This window comes from Bos javanicus, chromosome 8 (assembly GCF_032452875.1).
Source record: "Bos javanicus breed banteng chromosome 8, ARS-OSU_banteng_1.0, whole genome shotgun sequence".
NCBI classification, from domain to species: Eukaryota; Metazoa; Chordata; class Mammalia; order Artiodactyla; family Bovidae; genus Bos; species Bos javanicus.
Genome location: NC_083875.1, coordinates 60,631,406 through 60,654,755, shown reverse-complemented (window position 1 = coordinate 60,654,755; position 23,350 = coordinate 60,631,406). Strand labels below are relative to the sequence as shown.

Genomic DNA, 23,350 nt, shown 5'->3' with positions numbered 1-23,350 from the left:
TCCAGGACATGATGAAATGACAGACCTGTCAAACAGATGCTAGAGTGGTTTCCTGAGTCTACTGCAAAACACCATTGCACCAAAATGCTCTGCAGCAGGTCTGGTTGTCCTCCTCTGGGCATTTGTAGGATTACACAGGGCAGCAGGCTGTGGACAGATGGGACACATGTCGCTTCTGGTTTGGACCGGTGACCTGCTGGTGTGAGATTCTCCTGTGTTCTTCCCCAGCTGTGAGAACTGGTGACATCCCAAAGGGAGGAGCCAGTGTCTCTGAGAATGACAACCTGGAACAGAGCCCCCTGAAAACCTGCAAAGGATATGAAGGGTGAAAACTAAACCTCTGTCCTGCTAAGTCACTAAAATCCTGAGGTTGTGTGTTACTGCAGCAAGACTCTGCTCATCTTTTTTTTCTCACTGTAAGATCTTTTTGATTTTAAACTTTAAGCTTTTTATTTTGTATTGGGGTATAGCTGATGAACAATATTGAGGTAGTTTCAGGTGAACAGGGAAGGGACTCAGTCATTCAGATACAAGGACCCATTCTCCTCCTCCCCCTCCCCACCATCCAGGCTGGCACATAACATTGAGTACAATTCCATGTGTTGTGCAATACGTCCTTGTTAGTTATCCATTCTGAAAATAGCCAAAACTCAGCTCACCTTGATGGACCAAGAGAGCTACAGTTGCTGTCTGTGGTGCCAGCCTGAGCCCATGTTGCAGTCCAAGCTGGCAGTAACCTGGCAGCATGGTGTTTTCTAGACAGAGTCTTATTTCTTTGGGGTGACAAGCCTACAGCTTCATGGGCTATTCCTGATTTCCCTGAATGTGTCATGATCAAATGCTTCAATTGCAAGGAAACCCACCTGTCTCCTCATTTAGCTCTTGAGAGGGAGCAGTTGTTCTTGCATGGAGGAGATGGCACCCCCAAAGCTCTCGTCCTTGTGATCACATCCTGTGTGTGCACATAGGGGAAAGGAGAAGAAGGGTGATGTCAAGGTAGGAAATCGGGGATCAGGATTTTAGCAGAAGGAAAGCACTGGATCTTATACAGCAGCTCCTGTGTGGGGCGCTGCGGAGGTTGGGGTAAATTGGACATGGTCCTTTGATTTCCGTGGTGCATAGTCTATTATATAAGAGAGAATGACATGCACAACAAACCGTGCTAATGACTGTGTGAGCATCATGGTGTCAGGATGGTCAGTGCTGTGCAGACGTCTGAGAGGGCAGCTCCAGGGAGGAGGTGGGTGTGAGCTGAGCCTTGGAGGATGAGTATAGAGAGAAAGGTGCTCCAGCCTGAGGAAAGCAGGAGGAAAGGGAGGGGACAGGAGCCGGTGGGGTTTGACCACCAATGGGGAGTGTGGTCTGCTGAGGTGGGGAGGCATGCCCGAAGGTGCAGGAGGTGAGGCGGGGTTGAGGGGAGGCCAGAGCCTGATGACAAAGCCCTCCGATGTCCATGCCATTCCCACTTGGTCTCTCTGATGGAGACAAGTTTGGGGAGAGAAATGCAGAGTTACATGGTTTCCTACCATTTACTTGCCTGAAAACACCCCCACTCCTGTGTCCACTGTCGGAATTGGAGGTTATCAGGATTCTTGGACATAGACAAAGGTCTTATACTTGAATCTGAAATGAAGCTGTGGACTTAATCCAGCCACATGAAGTCATAACCTGGGAAAGACCTGCCCTTTTAACTTCTGCTTTCCAGACATCAAGTTTTACTCTGTCTTTACATTCCAGACTCAAAGAGAATCTAGATGTTTCTAAAGCCAAGTGAGAGGAGGGAATAGGATCAAGGTCACCAAGAGAAAGGGGATGCCTGCAAACACTGTGAGGGAAGAAGGCACATAAGCCTCTGCTGTGTCGCCAGCACTCAGTGCATAGTAGGTGCTCCATAATAATATCCTGGATGTGCGAATTAATAAGCCATCACACTCAGGCAGTTATTCACCTGTTTGCCAAACTTCAGCAAGAGAATCCCTACCTTCAAATGTTTGCATGGGTAAGATTTACGGTCAATGACTGATCCAGATTAATCACCTACCCCATATGATCCAGAAACTTCCTTCATAATATCACCCTGATTTAAGCTGGGGGAGGGAAAACCAGCAGAAGCTCTGGGGAGAGAGGGAGTCCTGACAGATGCTGGAGGTCTTGTCTGGGAGGAGGGGAGCACTGATCCAGCAGGTGCCATGGTTGAAGGCACAGTCTCTGACCTGAAGCCTTGCCACTAGGTGATTTACCAGTACTTTTTTATGTGAGTCTCATCTGGACTACTCAGAATCCCCACTTTTCAAAAGGAAATTGAGGCTCACAGGCCAAGTGACTTGGTCAATATTGGAGAGCTATACTTAGTTATGAAGCTGTCATGCAGTGCTGGGTTTTTGAACTGACTATCTGTTGACTGACTGGCCTTGGAAGCATTCACAGTATGAGGTGCCTGGACAAAGTAGACAGAGTCTGCTCTCAGGAGTGACAGAGGAGCCAGGTGTGCAGCACAAGAACAGGGAGGATGGCCAAGTGCTGTGGGAGAAAGAAGGGAGCAGGCAACTGTGCAGGGGGCAGGTGGGAGACAAGGAGAGAGGAGCTGGGCTCTGAAGAGGACAAGAAGCATCCCCCTAGTGGGGAGGAGAGGGAGGACAAGCCTTCAAAAGGGAACTTCTTGGGCAAAGGTATAGCTCTGGGGACAGACATGGTTTATTTAGGAAGAGTAAGCTCACTGGCTGATATGAACGATAGATGCAATTCTACAGGAAGAATGAGAGGGAGGGAACCATTGCTGAAGGACAGAGAGGACTCTAACGTTGTCATAGGACATTGGCCTCACGTCCATCAAGGAGTGAAGAGATGGAGGGAGGGATGATTTGATCTTCTGACAAGTTAAAGTTCACTATCAGCTCCTATTTATCCCTAAGAGCAGGGGGTCACCTGGGCCACAAAACAGCTTTCCATCTGACACTTGACACTTGGCTCCCTCCAGACACTGGCATTTCCCAAGGGGCTGAGCCCACCTCAGAAGAGACATGGAGGCTCCTGGGTAAAGACTGTGGCCGCTTCCCACCTTTCCTTTATAGAGCGGGTCAGTGACCTAGGACACCTCTGCCAGATTAGAACCTGAATTTCCCTCCTCTGTAATATTATTGTCAACATTATTTATTCTAAAAAGCTATATGGAGGCCAAGAAGAGACTCAACTGGCTTTTATGACCACAGTTAAATGTTGTGACCAGTGGCTCTATTGGGATAAGTATGTTCTTGTATATTCTTTTAAAAATCAATGCATGGTCTGTGATCTTAAGGAGAGACACGTGAATAAGGCTTGTACATCCTATGCAGTAGAAATGTTCAACCTTTATGCCCAAAGGAATGAGGTGACCATCATTCATCACCCACCTGCCTTCCCAAGCTCATCCCACTTAATTTGAGAAAGAGGAGCAGCACTTGTTATAATTGTGGCATCTTTTGTTCACTTAGTTTTCTTACTGATATAACCCAGCACCTAAACACCCTGCACAAGGTAGGCACTCAACAAATTCTCAGTAAGTGAATGAATCTGAAATCCTATGGGCATCATTCAGCCATATGAAGTCATAACCTAGAAAACGTGCTTCCTCTTAATAACCAAGAACACTGCAGATTCAAAGAGCTCAAGAAACAACAATTTATTCTCTTGTCTCCCCTAGGTCAGCCTGGGGAGAAGAGAGAAGAGCTTAGGAGATTAGAATGGACCCAATTTCCTGTAAGTTACACCAGAACGACAAAACTGAGGGGGCTTGCTTACAGACCTGACGTCCACTCTCTCATTATACTGATGGTGAACCTGAGTTCCAGAGGCAGGGCTGACCCGTCCCAGGTCACACATCCATGTTGCTTGGCTCCCAGGCCCATTGGTGCTTAACCAACACCTTCATGGTGCAGATGGGAAAAGAGGGAGAACGAGATGGATGGAGAGTGAGACGAATGGGGCAAACCAGACGGTCGTGACAGAGTTTGTCCTGCTGGGGCTACACGACCACCACAACCTAGAGATGATCCTGTTTGTGCTCTGCCTGGGCATCTACTCCGTGAACGTGCTGGGGAATGCCCTCCTCATTGGGCTGAACATGCTGGACCCCCGCCTGCACACCCCCATGTACTTCTTCCTCAGCAACCTCGCCCTCATGGACATCTCTGGCACATCCTCCTTCGTGCCTCTCATGCTGGTCAGCTTCCTGGAAACCCAGAGCACCATCTCCTTCTCTGGCTGTGCCCTGCAGATGTACCTGACCCTGGCGCTGGGCACCACGGAGTGCGTGCTCTTGGCCATGATGGCGTGTGACCGGTATGTGGCCATCTGCCAGCCTCTTCCCTACTCAGAGCTCATGAGCTGGCACACGTGCATGTGGATGGCGACCCTGAGCTGGGGGGAAGGCTTTGCCAACTCCCTTCTCCATTCCATTCTCACCTGGAGCCTCCCCTTCTGTGGCCACAATATCATCAACCACTTCTTCTGTGAAATCTTGGCAGTGCTGAAACTAGCCTGTGGGGACATCTGTCTCAATGCACTGCTATTAACGGTGTCTTCAGCTGTTGTGACACTGCCCCCATGGCTGCTCATCTTCCTGTCCTAAGGGTTCATTCTCACTGCCCTCCTGAGGGTGCCCTCTGCTGCCAGCCGGCACAAAGCCTTCTCTACCTGCTCTGCCCACCTCACAGTGGTGGTGATTTTCTATGGGACTACCTCCTTCATGTACTTCAAGCCCAAAGCCAAGGACCTCTACTTGGATAAGCTTCTTGCATTGTTCTATGGGGTTGTGACCCCCTCATTGAAACCCATCATCTACAGCCTAAGGAATGCAGAGGTGAAAGCTGCTGAGCAGAGATCTCCTCTCCAGCAAGATGGCCCGCTTTCCTGTTGTTCTCTAAGTCCATCAGGCAGGTGTGTGTGTGCTGAGTCACTTTAGTCCTGTCCAAATCTTTGGGAACCTATAGACTCTAGCCTTCCAGGCTTCTTTGTCCATGGCATTCTTCAAGCAAGAATACTCGAGTGGGTTGCGAGGTCCTCTTCCAGGGGATCTTCCCGACCCAGGTATCGAACCAAGGTCTCTTATGTCTCCTGTATTGTGAGGGGGATTTTTTTTACCACTAGCGCCACCTGGGGAACTAGTTATACTGTGGCCATGACTTCAAAATTGCAGAGGCTTAAAAATAAAAAGGTTCTTTTTCTTTTTTTTAATTTTTTTTCTTTCTTTTTTTTTCTCTCTGCTTAATTTTATTTTATTTTATTATTTTTTAAAATTTTATTTTATTTTTAAACTTTACAATATTGTATTAGTTTTGCCAATTATCGAAATGAATCCTCCACAGGTATACCTGTGTTCCCCATCCTGAACCCTCCTCCCTCCTCCCTCCCCATACCCTCCCTCTGGGTCATCCCAGTGCACTTGCTCACTCTCCAAGTCCATCAGATTTTGGATGGGGGATCAACTTCATCTTTTTCATCCTGTGGGCCTCAAGATGATAAAGCATCTGCCTTATGCACATTTGACCACACTGCTGGTCAAATGGCAAAAGAAGAAGAGAAGATGACAAAGCCTGTGTGGATTCTTTCAGCTCTCACTCAGAAATGACCTGGTGCTTCCACTTCTACCTCCTTGGCCAATCATTCAAGGCAAAGGCCAGAGCGGACACCAAGGGTTGGAGATGCACACCTACCCCACTTCTTGAAGGACGGGTAAGACTAAGGAATCCTGAAGAGCCTGGTGACAATGCCACTACCCTACCATCAACCCAGGAGCTACAAGAGATTTCTAGAGCTTCCATTCTCTGGCCAGCTGTGCCTCACTGGCTGCTTCCAGGTTAATCACCCCACGGAGCCCTGGTTAGCTGGCTTATGTGACTCTGGACTGGAGTATCCAGCTAGGTTTCCACCGGCCCTCCAAGAGCTTACTCTGCTCTCAGGTTCTGGGTTCAGGTTGAGCACGAGAGAATCTGGAAGAGATGGAAAGGCAGAGACAAGGCCGCACTGAGGTGGTGGAGCCCTCACTTGCTGTCAGTGTAGCCCCTCGGGCTCCTGCCAGGCCACCTGCAGCTGCTCTGAGGCCCGAGCGAAGGGAGCTCCAATCAGAGAGTGCCAGGTCTTCCTGTGGGTCACCAGTGTCACTGAACCCAAGACAATGAGGGCCTGACATGGGTTCCACCGTGTCCTCTTGAGCGCTGGTCTGTCCCCACCTGCCCCATACCCACCGGAGCACAGCTTCAGACGCGACACCAAGCGCAGAGGCCGAGCATGGCACAGGCTTCTCCTGCAGCTCCCACAAATGACAGCTCTGTTCTCCACAACAAAGCCTTAATCACTCACACTGGTCCTGCTACTTTGGCCAGATCCTGGCTGATTCACCACCCAAGAACCTATGGTGCCTCCCTCTTACCACAGAAGGAAGACCACATTCTTCAGCTGAGTCCTTGGGCCCCCAGAAAACAGCCCCCGCTTTGTGAGCCTGATGTTCTACCCACGCTGCACACCACCAACCCCTCTCCACATTGTCAGTACTCCCCACATCTCTGTATGTTGTTCATGCTGTTCCCTGGGGAGATCTGGAACTTTTTTCCAAGCCACCTTAGACACCATCACTTGAACACAGCCTTTCCTAGCTTTTTAAAGGGGCTCTCTCCTTTGTGTCCCACCACACTTTGTTGGCACAGTTTGTTTGCTATGTAAACCTTTCTGACTGATGTTGAGGCTGAAACTCCAATACTTCGGCCACCTGATGCAAAGAACTGACATTTGAAAAGACCCTGATGCTGGGAAAGATTGAAGGTGGGAGAAGAAGGGGACGACAGAGGATGAGATGGTTGGATGGTATCACCAACACAATAGGCATGAGTTTGAGTAAACTCCGTGAGTTGGTGATGGACAGGGAGGCCTGGCATGCTGCAGTCCATGGGGTCACAAAGAGTAGGACACGACTGAGTGACTGAACTGAAATGAAGCCCTTCTGCTTTGTGTCCACAATGTTTCATAACAATGTGGGTGCCTCGAAGGCAGGACTCTTTAGGGGCTTGTCTCTGTAGCTCCACAGAGCTTTCCCAACAGAAGGTTATCGAACTGTCACTCAAATACGCAGATGACACCACCCTATTGGCAGAAATTGAAGAGGAACTAAAGAGCCTCTTGATGAAGTTGAAAGAGGAGAGCAAAAAAGCTGGTTTAAAACTCAACATTCAAAAAACAAAGATCATGGCATCCAGTCCAATCACTTCATGGCAAACAGATGAGGAAACAATGGAAACAGTGACAGACTATTTTCTTGGGCTCCAAAAATCACTGTATATGCTGACCACAGCCATGAAATTCAAAGACACTTGGCGACTTGGAAGAAAAACTATGACAAACCTAGACAGCATATTACAAAGCAGACACATTACTTTGCCGACAAAGGTTTGTCTAGTCAAAGCTGTGGTTTTTCCAGTAGTCATGTATGGATGTGAAAGTTGTGCCATAAAGAAAGCTGAGCACCAAAGAATTGATGCTTTTGAACTGTGGTGTTGGAGAAGACTCTTGAGGTCCCTTGGACAGCAAGGAGATCAAACCAATCGATCCTAAAGGCAATCAATCCTGATATTCATTGGAAGGACTGATGCTGAACCTGAAGCTCCAATATTTTGGCCACCTGATGCGAAGAACTGACTCATTGGGAAAGATGCTGATGCTGGGAAAGGTTGGAGGCAGGAGGAGAAGGGGAAGACAGAGGATGAGATGGTTGGATGGCATCACCAATGAATGGACATGAGTTTGAGTGAACTCCAGGAGTTGGTAATGGACAGGGAGGCCTGGCATGCTGTGATTCATGGGCTCGCAAAGAGTCAGACATGACTGAGCAACTGAACTGAACTGAGGGCCAGAAGAAACTTGAGTGGAAATGCAGTGTGACTGTTAATGGGGACAGAGTTTCCCTTAAAGGTGAAACTGCCTATCAATTGTTCATTCAGTCATCCCAATGTCTTTAAATGTATTCACCAAGAGTGGCCTATACATTGACTTAATTCTGCATCCATCCATCGATTCATTTATTGATCCTGTACACGTTCATGGCCCACACTGAGGACTGACCTGTGAGGGTGGATTCCTGGCCCTGAGCCACCTCCTCCAACTTTTGTACACAAATTAAGATCTCTAAGTAGACTCTGTGTAATTGGGTCTTTGGGACATCATCCCTGAAGTACCCCAAGGTTTCTAAGCCGGGTGAATTTCCCCTTCTGCCTCTAAATTGCCTTGGGGATGGTGCGTTCCCCTGGTGCAGGGAGCTTTGAAAGGTCCCTGCTCCCCAGGAGGCTGTCAGCCAGCATGGGGCTGGGAGCTGATCGGGCGGGCAGTCCCTGGTTGCTGACAATGAACCACTGGGCACCCTGCTCAGCCTTGAGCCCACCAGAATCTCCTAGTTCTACCAAACCTGACACACTGCAGAGAATGCGCTGCATTCTAAGTGCTTGGTCTGCTTCTCCCAAATTCTAAGAGCTCCACTTAACTGTATCATATTGCAAACACTTCACTAAACTCTACGACAGCCTAGGTGTGTCTTCTTAGTTTGGAAAGCTCCAGTAATGTGAGACTCCAGGTCCTGTCCACTGAGGTTCCCTGGATAGAGGAGGCTCAGACCTGCTTCTTGGACCTGTTTTCTCCTGATTACAGCCAGTGAAGGTTCCTGGTCTCAGAAACATCTTCCAGGAAACAAGGCACATGGATCTGGAAAAGGCTGAAGGTAAGTAAAAAAATGGTGACATGGGGCAGAGGAAAGGGCTGGGATCAGGAGCCCCAGGGAACTCCTGCAGCCCTGGTTTCCCCTCTAACTCACTGTGCAGCACTGGGCAAGCCCCTTCCTTCTTTGAGTTTCATTTCTCCCATACATAACAAGGGGTGGTCTTGCTGATGTGCAAGCCCCCTCCCAGTTCAGACAGGTGTCATCCAGGCTAGGAACCGCTTGGATTGAGCAGCCAGCTGCTCACTCCCAATGTGTCTTAGCCTCAGGAAGTGGCAATGGGACAGGAAGAAATTGGCTGTGGCCAGGCTGGGGGCTTCAGCTTGGCCTTCAGAATCTGGGTGAGGAGGGGAGTGGGAGACCTCCCTGTGGGCTGGTGGGGCTAAGCAACAGGCTGGAAGCCAGTGAGAAAGGTGAGCACCATCCTCCAGGTGCACACACACGGCCGTGATGCATACAGGACAGAGGGCTCAGTTGGGCTGGGAGAGGATAAAGGGAGGCTCCCCAGGGGAAGTGGCACTTGGACTGGTTTTCACATAGCGTTTGGCCAGAAGATACACTGAAAGACACTGTGGGCTCTGCAAACGAAGCTCCCTGGCCCAGCTCTGGGAAGCAGAGTCCCACAGCCTGCAGCCACATCGCTCCTCCCAGCTCTTCTTGGCACCCAGTCCAGGAGAGAGGGCTGAGCGGCTCAGATTCTCAGGTTCTCAGCACTCAGGCCAGAATGCAGATGAAGCACTGAGCAGGTCTGCTCACCATGTCAGGGGTCTGAGCTTTCTTTGTGCTCATGGTTCATCCCAGGCAGAGATTGCTCCCCAAGAGCAGGGCTGCTGCTTCTCCCGTGATACGTCAGGGCCCCTGCCTGGTCTCCACACACCTTCTGTGTCCTGCCTGGTCCTCTGAAGCTCTGGCCACAGGTCCAAGGGTCTGCTCTACTGGTTGTGTGTGTGTGTGTGTGTGTGTGTGCATGTGTGTGTGTGAAAGAGAACAAGAGAGTGCCTGCGGCACATACACTCAAGCAAAGGACTGTACATGCACACATGAGCCTGATGTGGTGTGTATACTCACAGGTGAACGTGTGCACCTGGCTGCCAGTCAAGTGTTTGTGCACACAGGCAGGTAGGTGCCTGTGTGGTGGCCTGTGTGGGCGTATGTATCTTCTGACAGGCGTGTTTGCAGCCATTGACTGCAGACAGTTGCCAATGACTTTCGGGGATAAATTCTGTGGTCCGTTGAACTACGCAAAAGAAGGAGGCCATGGCCTGACCCAGCCACTGGGGCTGCAGCACAGTGCCCACCACCTCTGTGCCTCCCCAACCCTGGCACGCCTCCTGCTGCCACTGCTACTCCGTCCAGGGTGCCTCTCCAGGAAGCCAGCCTGGAGTTTCTCTGCTGAGACTTGAAGGGAGCTCCCAGCTCACGCTCTGCTGACCCAGCAATGTACATAGAAACAGTCAAAGCGAGGGAAGACCTTCTATCTGAGATCCCAGGGCAAGGCCAGTGCTCTCTTTGCTGCAGAAAGGCCCCTCCACCCCCGAGGCAGCGCGCAAAGCTTGGGACCCCACGTCTGTGCATGTGAGGGCACAGTCCACAGGGACCCCAGCCTGGGCCTGACTGGGTGCTGGAGGCCCAGGGAGACCCAGAGAGAATCCACATCAGGAAGGATTTTGTGACGCGTCGAGTGGCCTGACAGCAAAAAGAAAAGTGTGTCTAAGGGAGTAACCTTCCTGTCACTAGAGGCATGCCAACAGAAGCAGGATGAGGCTCAGCTAGGAACTGGAGAGGATTTTTATCAGGGAATGGTTGAGGCTTCCTGGCCTGGAGGCACATGTGTTCTCATTCCTTCCGCTAATGCCTAGCACCCTGTCTGGGGTGTGATAGGATCTCAATCCCTTCTCGATTCTGAAAGCAATAAACATGGTAGGACTAACAGAAGGAAATTGTCTCCCGCAAGGGTGGCATTGAGAGGACTGGTGCCCAGCCCAGACCAGGCTTGAACAGTGTGTCCCACAGGTTCCAAGAGCCCGAAACACGAGGGAAAGTTTAAGTCCTGCTCCTTAGCTGGTGAGAAGATTGGGAGTAGGGGGAGACACTTAGGAGAAAGATGTCCATCTAGGGTGATGAAAGAACAACCAATATTTGGGGTTTAACAGAAGCAAACATCTGCTGTGAGCTCAGTGCAGCTTTCATGCTGTTAGGAGAACAGGATTCTAGACTCATCTTGCCAGGAACCTGCTGTGCAGCCTCAGTTTCCCTACCTGTACAGTGGGAGCTCCAGTGGATTAATCTCTCAGAGCTTATTGCAATTTGATGCCTAGGAGTTCATGAAGCTCAAGCAGCCCTGGCTCAGGTTAAGAGAAAATAGGAGGCAGGCTGAAAGGCCCATCAAAGTTTCACTCAAAAACATATCAGTAGTCAGTTCAGTTGCTCAGACGTGTCCAAATCTTTGTGACCCCATGAACTGCAGCATGCTAGGCTTCCTGTCCATCATCAATCCCAGTGCTTGCTCAAACTCGTGTCTCTTGAGTCAGTGGTGCCATCCAACCATCTCATCCTCTGTCTTCCCTGTCTCCTCCCGCCTTCAATCTTTCCCAGAATCAGGGTCTTTGCTAATTAGTCAGCTCTTTGCATCAGGTGGTCAAAGTATTGGTGCTTCAGTTTCAGCATCAGTCCTTCCAATGAATATGGTAAAGATCAATTCTGAAGGTCAATCCGCAGTAGCTGATGAAGCAGGACCTATGGGCTCACAGGTGGACGAGCCCCTAATAGGCTCAGAGGCCAGGAGCCCCTCCAATACAAAGCACGTGTGCTTCATGCATGGAGACCAGAGCTGACTCCAGAGGCAAGTCAGAGTTTTGCAGGCTGGGAGATAAATGAGACAGGCGTCTCCATCCGTGGGAACAGTATGATACAACTCGACTTCCTGAAAGCCAGGAGGACCCTCAGAGACCATCTAGCCCAGTGATTCTCAAAGTGTGGTCCCCTGACCAACAGAACAGCATCACTCAGACTGAATAAGATAGAAACTGTGCTTTCACAAACTTTCCAGGTGATTCCCATGTAATCCTTACAGGTGATTCTAAGATTTGAGGACCTTCCATCCAGCCCATTGTTCCCAAAACTGTGCTGCTAGAATACTTATTTGCAGGAGGTTAACGGGTGCTCTGTAAAAGGAGGATCTATGGTCAAATAAGTTTGGGAACTGCCTACTCTCTGCATCACTTTCAGAAAGTCACCAATCACAGTGGTGTGTTAACGACTCTGAAAAGTTCCACAGTAAATTCTTTGCTTTTGATTAATCCAACGTTGTTTCAAATTGCTTTTTCAGATTGCCCACATTTCCATTAACACTCTCTTAGAGAAATTCTGACCCACCTCATTCCTCATTTTTCACGTGGATCTATTGAAGATTGGAAGAAGTATGGGGACTGCCCAGAGTTTCAGAGAGAAAGTGTGTCAGGGATCGAAAAGGCCCTAGCAATACGCTTCACCCCTAAACCCTGCACCCTCTTTCCCTGCCTCCTAGCCGTGCGTCCCTCCAGAGCTCTGTGATATGGAGCCAGTCAACAGCACAGAGGTGTCTGAGTTCTTCCTGAAAGGATTTTCCGGTTACCCTGCCCTGGAGCACCTGCTCTTCCCTCTGTGCTCAGCCATGTACCTGGTGACCCTACTGGGGAACACAGGCATCGTGGCGGTCAGCGTGCTGGATGCCCGCCTGCACACACCCATGTACTTCTTCCTGGGCAACCTCTCCATCCTGGACATCTGCTACACGTCCACTTTTGTGCCCCTGATGCTTGTCCACCTCGTGTCAGCCCAGAAGACCATCTCCTTTCTTGGCTGCGCACTCCAGATGTGTCTGGGTCTGTCTACAGGCTCCACAGAGTGTCTGCTGCTCACCATCATGGCCTATGATCGCTACCTGGCCATCTGCCGGCCCCTTAGTTACCCCGTGCTGATGAGCCACAGGCTCTGCTGGTTGCTGGCGGGAGCCGCCTGGGTCTTCTGTCTCTTCATGTCAGTGACTGAGACAGTCATCGCCATGAGGCTGCCCTTCTGCGGCCACCGTGTGGTCAGTCACTTCGCCTGCGAGATCCTGGCAGTCCTGAAGCTGGCCTGTGGTGACACGTCCATCAGTGAGGTCTTCCTGCTGGTGGGTGCCATCTTGCTGCTGCCCGTGCCCCTGGCCTTCATCTGCCTGTCCTACACGCTTATCCTGGCCACCACCCTGAGGGTACCCTCAGCTGCCGGGCGCCACAAAGCCTTCTCTACTTGCTCAGCACACCTGGCCGTGGTGATGCTTTACTACGGCACCGTTATCTTCATGTACATGAAACCCAAGAGCAAGGAGGCCCGTATCTCTGACGAGGTCTTCACGGTCCTCTATGCTGTGGTCACACCCATGCTGAACCCCGTCATCTACAGCCTGAGGAACAAGGAGGTGAAGGAGGCCGCCAGGAAGGTGTGGGGCAGGATACAGACCTCCAGGTGAGGGAGACCAGGGCTCCTGCAGGTTAACAGCTCAGGTCTGCCTTCGCCTACAGAGAGGATGGGTAGGGCACAGGGTTGCGGGTCTGGAATCTTCAACCCAGAAAGGCAGCACCACCTCCCACTGATCCTGCCACATATCCGAGCTCACAATTCCACCTTTGTTCCTTCCCCAGGCAGAGCCCAGGGCCAGCTCTCAGCATCAGTCTCCGCTACTTGACACCAGCCTCCCGGCTGGACTCAGGATTTCAGTCTTGTTCCAGCCAATCTATCCTCCAAGGGTCATCCAGAGGGATATTTCGGAAAAGTCTATTTGATCATGTGTCTCTCTTGGCTAAAACCCCTGAATGGCTCCCAGAGCTCTCAGGATGAAGTGAAAGGGCTTTGCTGGGGGTATTCTAGACCCCTGTAGCCTGGCCCTGCTGGACATGACGAATCCCCTTCCCCGCCCTGTGCCCCACAGACTCCCTCCTGTCAGCCACACACACCAACCCGGCAGGAGCCTTGTGCTCCCAGCAATACCCGACTCTGTGCCGTTCTTCGTTCTTCCCACAAGGCAGCCCCCAGCCAGCACACAGCTCCCTGTGTAAAAGGACTATCTGATCCTCGAGGCCTGTCTTTTTATTTTTAAAATGTAATTCCCTACGCTACACATGAGGTCCTTGTTGTTTTCCTATTTTACATAGAGTACTGTAAATCTGTTAATCCCCAACTCCTGATTTACCCCTCCCCCACCTCAAGGCCCATCTTGAATGACACCTCCTCCAGGAAGCCTCCCCACTCTGCACCTCTCACTGTGCTCCTCCTGCTTTATTTCAGTGTTGCTCTAAGAGCCAGTAATACCGGATTTCACTCTGTCCCAAGGTCTGGCCCTGCCCAACCCCAAGCCCACACCGGTTTCTCAAATGAACAGAAAATACATCAATGTAGGGCAGAGCCTGGGGTCCTCCCCAAATCTGAGCAGAGCTGAGATGAAGTTCACAGATGACAGGCACAGTCTAGTGCCTGGGGAGCTCACAGCAGAGGCAGTGCCAAGGCCCAGCCTCCAAGATTTCCAGCCCAGCCCAGGCCCTGGGATGCTGGTCACCGGAGCAGTGGAGGGTCTGGCTTCCTCTGTCGCTTTAGCAGCAGCCGCTCCACTGCCTCCCTGCCGAGCGTCCAGGCTTCATGTGGCCTTGGGGAGACTCTGCTTCACCCGTCTTCAACCCATCTACTAAGACCCTGCCATTTCCACCTCTTCCTGGAGCTCAGCCTCTTCCCAGGTTTGAACACACAGAGGAAATGGACTCAGGCTTGACAGCATCTCCATTCCCTGCCCCCTCTGGCCTCAGTGGTACCATCTTGTGTGATGGGAGAGCTCGGCCGCCAAGCAGCAGGCCAGCTCTCCTGCGCCCTGTAGGTAAGCACAGTGCTTCTCTGAGCCCTCAGGTACCCTCCAGTCTGTCTTCCTGCTTCCTCTGCTGGTCAGAACAGAGGCACAGAGGAGAGCAGCGCAGCCCGCAGCCCACAGCTGACCAAGCCCGGGCGAAGCTTCTGCAGAGATGTTCTGCTAGGCCTTTGATGCCATGACAGGAGTTTGGACTTTATGCTGTGTGGACGGGAGTTTACAATCACACTTCCTTTTAGCAGGGTCACTGATTAGACACCATACTTCACCCATGAAACTGCAAAGAATTTTTCTGACATATATCGCTAACTATTGTGCGGTGAAGCAGCATATATCATACACAGCTGGGGAGGGTGTGAATAAATTTATATGAACTTCCTGCCAATTAAGTTGTGCATATGAATCAAGAGACTTGAAAACTTCACACGCTTTGACCGAACACCTCTACTTTTAGGAACTAGTCGGAGAAAATTGTTACAGGTACAAAGATTTGTCTATTTATCTATATGTCATTAATCAGAGAGGTATTTTTGGTAATACCAAATTCTAAGACTCATAATGTCTAACTAGAGCAGAATGTGTAAATAAATTCTGGTCGAGCAAAATGATGGATTGTGACACAGCCATTGTAAATCTTATTTTTTGAAGAATAATTGATGAAGGGAAATGCTCACACTGTAATTAACATAAAAAAGGTTGAACAAGTAACTTTGTACTCAATATAATCTCAATTTTTTTTTATAATCTCAATTTTTAATGATATTTTCTTAAGGATATATGAATAAGTATGTATATAGAAATTCCTGGAAAATTAGGACAAAACATTAACTAACAAATGTTTCCTACAGGTGATGGAGTTACAGATTACTATTGCTTTCTGAATTATTCTTTCCAACCTTGTTCAATAGTTCTAAAATGAACATGACTTAGAACTTAAAAGAAGTATTCTTTTTGAGAAATGGAAGATCACGTGGCTCCAGATAGAGCACAGAGGGGAAGCGCCCATGCCTGAGGGCAGGAAGTGAGGAAGCTTGGATGGGGCCTGAGCCAGGTGGGCGGTCAGGCAGAGAGCCTGCAGCTGATGTCCTGGGGTCATCAGGCTGACGGCAGAGGCAGCTGAGGAAGGAGGAGACTTTCGTTTGATGCTTGAGCTTCTGGGGATTTTGGATGGATATCGCATCACCTTGAGTGACGCCCTGAGAAATAAGGAAGAAAAGAGTAGGCTGGAGGTGGCGGGAGGGCTCGGGGGAGCTTGTCTGTGGGCATCCACGGAGTGGCAAGATGGTCCTGTTCCTCAGCAGTTAGAAAACAAGCGGTGACAGTCTTCCAGTGTTTTATTTCGACCTGTGTTGTTGACAAAAAGATATTCCCAGAGACATATCACAGTTTATTCAGAAAATGTGCAATTGCTGCCGCATTATTTAAGGCTGTTTTTAGTCCTAAGCTCTGTCAAGTTGTCATCGTTTCTTGTGAAGGAAAGAGAAAGGCACAGCAAGGGAAACATGAAAGGGGACCTGCAGAAACTCACACACCCAGCGCAATCACTGACTTCACATCCATCACAGGGGCCCAGGGCCTCACCCTGTACAGCAATTCCCTTTCCTTAACCTTCCCCGGTGGCTAGTGGTCAAGAACCTGCCTGCCAGTGCAGGAGACACAGTTTCGATCCTTGGGTGGGAAGATCCCCTGGAAAAGGGAATGGCAACTCCAGTATATCTGTGTAGGAAAGCCCATGGACAGAGTAGCCTGTTGGGCTACAGTCCACAGGGTCACAAAACTCACAAAAAGAGTCAGACACAACTTAGCGGCTGAACTATAACAACAACCTTTCATGAGCACAGGTTCCCACGGCACTCCTTCCAGGAGACACCCCACTTCATAGCCCCCAAGGTTGAGGTCCAAGGGCAGGACTGCAGTGAGACCCAGTCTTCAGATTCCTGTCCAGTGTCTCTCCTGTGCCCACCTCACCCAGCCAGGCCCTCCTGGGGCAGCACAGGGAACCTGGAGTCTCTGAAGCCACATTGTGCCAAGTCTGCAAACTTGTGTCATTGCAGAGTCTAAACTTTAAATTGGGCAGGGACTACAAGTCCCGGAAGGCAGGGAGCAGGAGAGATGGCTACGTGGCAGGGGACCAGGAGGCTGGGCCTCGGGAGCTCGGGGCCTCGATCCTGGCTCACCCAGCACAGTGTGTCTGCTGGTAATGAACTCAGCACTCCCTCACCCTGCTCTCCCAAGCCTCAGATCACCTCACCTGGCAGCTTCTCCAGGCACCTGCCTGTCCTAATGTCACTGGACAACAGGTAGGAAGCAAGGGAAATCCATCTAGCATGTTGACTATTCTCATGAAATCTTTTTTCATCATACAGAAACCAGAATACCTGCTTAGAGAAGGGAACAAAGTCACACTATAATATCCACTTGCTGAATACTTACCCTGTGCAAACATCTGTGCTAACACCTTTCACTGAATCCTCAAATTCCCCCACAAGAAAATACTATTCTTATCCCTACAGGTAAGGAGGCTGAGACTGAGATAGCCAATAGCAAGTGGCAGGTCTCAGACTTGGGCTTGGCGGTCTGACTCCAAAGCCCACACTCACCGGCTCTGCCATCACAGTGTGGAGTGATCCGGGAATCCAGATGAGGGAATTTCTGGGTCATTCTAACAGGAGCTTCTTCTTCTGCTCCTCAACTTCCTTTTAAAATCGTGTCTGAAGCTTAAAATAAGAATGAAATGGTTCAAACTAGATTTACCAGTCAATGAAACATGATATTTACCTGGGTTGGAAGTTGCTAGAACGATGAGGGAATATTTCGGGGATGGTACAGAGTGTAATAAACCACATATTGAATGATTCCATTTCACACAAGGAGAAACTCAATGAAGGTCATAGAGCAGAAGGGGAACAAGGGCAAGAATCAAACCTGGACCCCTCACTCCCAGTCTAGGGCTCCTTCCAGGGCATCACCTTGCCTCTCAGAAGGGCTACAAGTGGGGAGAGAGTTAGACAGTGATTGTCTGTGAACCTGACTTTCCAGGACATGATGGAATGAGAGACCTGTCAGACAGATGCTAGAGTGGTTTCCTGAGTCTACTGCAAAACACCATTGTCCCAAAATGCTCTGCAGCATGTCTGGTCCTCCTCCTCTGGGCATTTGTAGGATTACACAGGGCAGCAGGCTGTGGACAGATGGGACACACGTCGCTTTTGAATCGGAGCCGTGACCTGCTGGCGTGAGATTCTCTGCTGTGTTCTTCCCCAGCTGTGAGAACTGGTGATGTCCCTGAGGGTGGAGCCAGGGCCACTTAGGATGAGAACCTGGAACAGAGCCCCCTGAAAACCTGCAATGGATATGAAGGGTGAAAACTAAACCTCTGTCCTGCTAAGTCACTATAATCACGAGGTTGTGTGTTACTGCAGCAAGACTCTGCTCATCTTTTTTTTCCCACTGTAAGGTCTTTTTTATTTTAAACTTTAAGCTTTTTATTTTGTATTGGGGTATAGCTGATGAACAATATTGAGGTAGTTTCAGGTGATCAGGGAAGGGACTCAGTCATTCAGATACAAGGACCCATTCTCCCCTCACCCTCACCACCATCCAGGCTGGCACATAACAGTGAGTACAATTCCATGTGTTGTGCAATACATCCTTGTTAGTTATCCATTCTGAAAATAGCCAAAACTCAGCTCATCTTGATGGACCAAGAGAGCTACAGTTGCTGTCTGTGGTGCCAGCCTGAGCCCATGTTGCAGTCCAAGCTGGCAGTAACCTGGCAGCATGGTGTTTTCTAGACAGAGTCTTATTTCTTTGGGGTCACAAGCCTACAGCTTCATGGGCTATTTCTGATTTCCATGGATGTTCTGATCAGATGCTTAAATTGCAAGGAAACCACCTGTCTCCTCATTTAGCTCTGAGAGAGAGCAGTTGTTCTTGCATGAACGAGATGGCACCCCCAAAGCTCTCGTCCTTGTGATCACATCCTGTGTGTGCACATGGGGGAAAGGGGAAGGAGGGTGATCTCAAGGTAGGAAATCGGGGATCAGGATTTTAGCAGAAGGAAACCACTGGATCTTAAACGGCAGCTCCTGTGTGGGGTGCTGGGGAGGTTGGGGGTAAATTGGACACAGCCCTGTGATTTCCGTCGCTCACAGTCTATTATATAAGAGAGAATGACACGCACAAGAAACCGTGCTAACAACTGTGTGAGCATCACGGTGTCAGGATGTTCAGTGCTGTGGAGACGTCGAGAGGGCAGCCCCAGGGAGGAGGTGGGTGTGAGCTGAGCCTTGGAGGATGAGTACAGAGAGAAAGGTGCTCCAGCCTGAGGAAAGCAGAAGAGGGAGGGGACAGGAGCCGGTGGGGTTTGTCCACCAATGGGGAGTGTGATCTGCTGAGGTGTGGAGGCATGCCCGAAGGCGCAGGAGGTGAGGCGGGGTTGAGGGGAGGCCAGAGCCTGATGACAAAGCCCTCCGATGTCCATGCCATTCCCACTTGGTCTCTCTGATGGAGACAAGTTTGGGTAGAGAAATGCAGAGTCAGGTGGTTTCCTACCGTTTACTTGCCTGAAAACACCCCCACTCCTGTGTCCAGTGTCGGAATTGGAGGTTATCAGGAGTCTTGGATATAGACAAAGGCCTTATACTTGTACCTGAAATGAAGCTGTGGACTTAATCCAGCCACATGAAGTCATAACCTAGGAGAGACCTGCCCTTTTAACTTCTGCTTTCCAGACCTCAAGTTTTACTCTGTCTTTACATTCCAGACTCAAAGAGAATCTAGATGTTTTTAAAGCCAAGTGAGAGGAGGGAATAGGATCAAGGTCACCAAGAGACAAGGGGATGCCTGCAAACACTGCGAGGGAAGAAGGCACATAAGCCTCTGCTGTGTCGCCAGCACTCAGTGCATAGTAGGTGCTCCATAATAATATCCTGGATGTGCGAATTAATAAGCCATCACACTGAGGGAGTTATTCACCTGTTTGCCAAACTTCAGCAAGAGAATCCCTACCTTCAAGTGTTTGCATGAGTAAGATTTACTGTCAATGACTGACCCTGATTAATCACATACCCCATATGATCCAGAAACTTCCTTAACAATATCACCCTGATATAGGCTGGAGGAGGGAAAACCAGCACAATTTCTGGGGAGAGAGGGAGTCCTGACAGATGCTGGAGGTCTTGTCTGGGAGGAGGGGAGCGCCGATCCAGCAGGTGCCATGGTTGAAGGCACAGTCTCTGACCTGAAGCCTTGCCGCTAGGTGATTTACCAGTACTTTTTTATGTGAGTCTCATCTGGACTACACAGAATCCCTTTTCAAAAGGAAATTGAGGCTCACAGGCCAAGTGACTTGGTCAATATTGGAGAGCTATACTTAGTTATGAAGCTGTTATGCAGTGCTGGGTTTTTGAACTGACTGTCTGTTGACTGACTGGCCTTAGAAGCATTCGCAATATGAGGTGCCTGGAGGAAGTAGACAGAGTCTGCTCTCAGGTGTGACAGAGGAGCCAGGTGTGCAGCACAAGAACAGGGAGGTTGGCCAAGGGCTGTGGGAGGAAGAAGGGAGCAGACAACTGTGCAGGGGGCAGGTGGGAGAGGAGGAGAGAGGAGCTTGGCTCTGAAGAGGAGAAGAAGCATCCCCCTAGTTTGGAGGAGAGGGAGGACAAGCCTTCCAAAGGGTACTTCTTGGGAAAAATTATAGTTTTGGGGACAGACATGGTTTATTTAGGAAGAGTAAGCTCACCGGCTGATATGAACGACAGATGCAATTCTACAGGAAGAATGAGAGGGAGGGAACCATTGCTGAAGGACAGAGAGGACTCTAACGTTGTCATAGGACATTGGCCTCACGTCCATCAAGGAGTGAAGAGATGGAGGGAGGGATGATTTGATCTTCTGACAAGTTAAAGTTCACTATCAGCTCCTATTTATCCCTAAGAGCAGGGGGTCACCTGGGCCACAAGACAGCTCTCCATCTGACACGTGACACTTGGCTCCCTCCAGACACTGGCATTTCCCAAGGGGCTGAGCCCACCTCAGAAGAGACATGGAGGCTCCTGGGCAAAGATGTGGCTGCTTCCCACCCTCCTTTTATAGAGTGGGTCAGTGACCCAGGACACCTTTGCCAGATTAGAACCTGCATTTCCCTCCTGTGTAATATTATTGTCAATATCATTTATTCTAAAAAGCTATATGGAGGCCAAGAGGAGACTCAATTGGCTTTTATATCCAGAGTTAAATATTGTGACCAGTGGCTCTATTGGGATAAGTATGTTCTTGTATATTCTTTTAAAAATCAATTCATGGTCTGTGATCTTAAGGAGAGACACCTGAATAAGGCTGTACATCCTATGCAGTAGAAATGTTCAACCTTTATGCCCAAAGGAATGAGGTGACCATCATTCAAAACCCATCTGCCTTCCCAAGCTCATCTCATTTAATTTGAGAAAGAGGAGCAGCACTTGTTATAACTGTGGCATCTTTTGTTCACTTAGTTTTCTTACTGCTATAGCCCAGCACCTAAACACCCTGCACAGGGTAGGCACTGTCAAATCCTCAGTAAGTGAATGAATCTGAAATCCTATGGGCATCATTCAGCCATATGAAGTCATAACCTAGAAAACGTGCTTTCTCTTAACAGCCAAGAACACTGCAGATTCAAAAGGAGCTCAAGAAACAAGAATTTATTCTCTTGTCTCCCCTAGGTCAGCCTGGGGAGAAGAGAGAAGAGCCTAGAAGTATGAATGGACCCCATCTCCTATAACTTACACCAGAACTACAGAACAGAGAGAGTTGGCTTGCAGACCTGAAGTCCACTCTCTCATTATAACGAAGGTGAAACTGAGTTCCAGAGGCAGGGCTGAGTCACCCCAAGTAACACATCCATGTTGCTTGGCTCCCAGGCCCACTGGTGCTTAATCCAACATCTTCGTGGAACAGACGGGAAAAGAGGGAGAATGAGATGGATGGAGAGTGAGATGAATGGGGCAAACCAGACGGTCATGACAGAGTTTGTCCTGCTAGGACTACACGAACACCACAACCTACAGATGGTCCTGTTTGTGCTCTGCCTGGGCATCTACTCTGTGAACGTGCTGGGGAACGCCCTCCTCATTGAGCTGAACATGCTGGACCCCCGCCTGCACACCCCCATGTACTTCTTCCTCAGCAACCTCGCCCTCGTGGACATCTCTGGCACATCCTCCTTTGTGCCTCTCATGCTGGTCAACTTCCTGGAAACCCAGAGCACCATCTCCTTCCCTGGCTGTGCCCTGCAGATGTACCTGACCCTGGCGCTGGGCACCACAGAGTGTGTGCTCTTGGCCATGATGGCGTGTGACCGGTACGTGGCCATCTGCCAGCCGCTTCACTACTCAGAGCTCATGAACCAGCAGACGTGCACGTGGATGGCGGTGTTGAGCTGGGGAGCAGGCTTTGCCAACTCCCTTCTCCATTCCATTCTCACCTGGAGCATCCCCTTCTGTGGCCACAATATCATCAACCACTTCTTCTGTGAGATCTTGGCAGTGCTGAAACTTGCCTGTGGGGACATCTCTCTCAATGCACTGATATTAACGGTGGCTTCAGCTGTTGTGACACTGCCCCCGCTTCTGCTCATCATCCTGTCCTACGTGTTCATCCTCACTACCATCCTGAGGGTGCCCTCTGCTGCCGGCCGGCACAAAGCCTTCTCTACCTGCTCTGCCCACCTCACAGTGGTGGTGATTTACTATGGGACTATCTCCTTCATGTACTTCAAGCCCAAGGCCAAGGACCTCTACTTGGATAAGCTTCTTGTGTTGTTCTACGGGGTCGTGACGCCCTCGCTTAACCCCATCATCTACAGCCTAAGGAATGCAGAGGTGAAGGCTGCCGCCATAGCTCTGTTGAGGGGAGACCTTCTCTCCAGGAAGATGGCCTGCTTTCCTGTTGTTCTCTAAGTCCATCAGGCAGGTGTGTGTGTGCTGAGTCGCTTTAGTCCTGGCCAAATCTTTGGGAATCTATGAGCTCTAGTCCGCCAGCCTTCTTTGCCCATGGCACTCTTCAGGCAAGAATACTCGAGTGGGTTGCCAGGTCCTCTTCCAGGGGATCTTCCCAACCCAGGTATTGAACCAGGAACTCTTATGTCTCCTGTATTGGCAGGGAGGTTCTTTACCACTCGCGCCACCTGGGGAACTAGTTATACTGTGGCGTGACTTCAAAATTGCAGAGGCTTAAAAACACAAAGATTCTTTTTCTTGCTCACTCTCCGGGTCCATCAGAGGTTGGATGGGGGATCTACTTCATCTTTTTCATCCTGTGGGCCTCAAGATGATAAAGCATCTGCCTTATGCACACTACTGGTCAAATGGCAAAAGAAGAAGAGAAGATGACAAAGCCTGTGTGGATTCTTTCAGCTTCCACTCAGAAATGACCTGGTACTTCCACTTCTACCTCCTTGGCCAATCATTCAGGGCACAGGCCAGAGCGGACACCAAGGCCTGGGGATGCCCACCTACCCCACTTCTGGAGGGAGGGGGAACACTAAGGAATTCCTGAAGAGCCTGGTGACAATGCCACTACCCTACAGTCAACCCAGGAGCTACTAGAGGTTTCTAGAGCTTCCATTCTCTGGCCAGGTGTGTCTCACTGGCTGCTTCCAGGTTAATCAACCCAGGGAGCACTGCTTAGCTGGCTTGTGGTGACTCTGGACTGGAGTATACAGCTAGGTTTCCACCGGCCCTCCAAGAGCTTTCTTTGCT

At 50.0% G+C, this 23,350-nt stretch overlaps 2 protein-coding genes and 1 pseudogene across 2 annotated transcripts; all 3 read left to right on the top strand.

The window, feature by feature from the left end:
- The first annotated feature begins 3,827 nt into the window (after window positions 1–3,827).
- LOC133253478 (olfactory receptor 2S2-like) lies at window positions 3,828–10,137 on the top strand (annotated as a pseudogene).
- A 2,001-nt stretch (window positions 10,138–12,138) lies between these two features.
- On the top strand, window positions 12,139–14,540 carry LOC133252750 (olfactory receptor 13J1-like). Its single transcript, XM_061425637.1, has one exon. It carries the CDS (start codon window positions 12,288–12,290, stop codon window positions 13,224–13,226), a length of 939 nt encoding a protein of 312 aa, XP_061281621.1. The 5' UTR covers window positions 12,139–12,287; the 3' UTR covers window positions 13,227–14,540.
- A 7,046-nt stretch (window positions 14,541–21,586) lies between these two features.
- Window positions 21,587–22,549, top strand: LOC133252749 (olfactory receptor 2S2-like). Its single transcript, XM_061425636.1, has one exon. It carries the CDS (start codon window positions 21,587–21,589, stop codon window positions 22,547–22,549), a length of 963 nt encoding a protein of 320 aa, XP_061281620.1.
- Window positions 22,550–23,350: the final 801 nt, after the last annotated feature.

What these genes read in the sequence shown, in the direction of transcription:
- LOC133252750 (XM_061425637.1), top strand. Translation starts at nt 12,288, where the DNA reads ATGGAGCCAGTCAACAGCACAGAGGTGTCTGAGTTCTTCCTGAAAGGA.
- LOC133252749 (XM_061425636.1), top strand. Translation starts at nt 21,587, where the DNA reads ATGAATGGGGCAAACCAGACGGTCATGACAGAGTTTGTCCTGCTAGGA.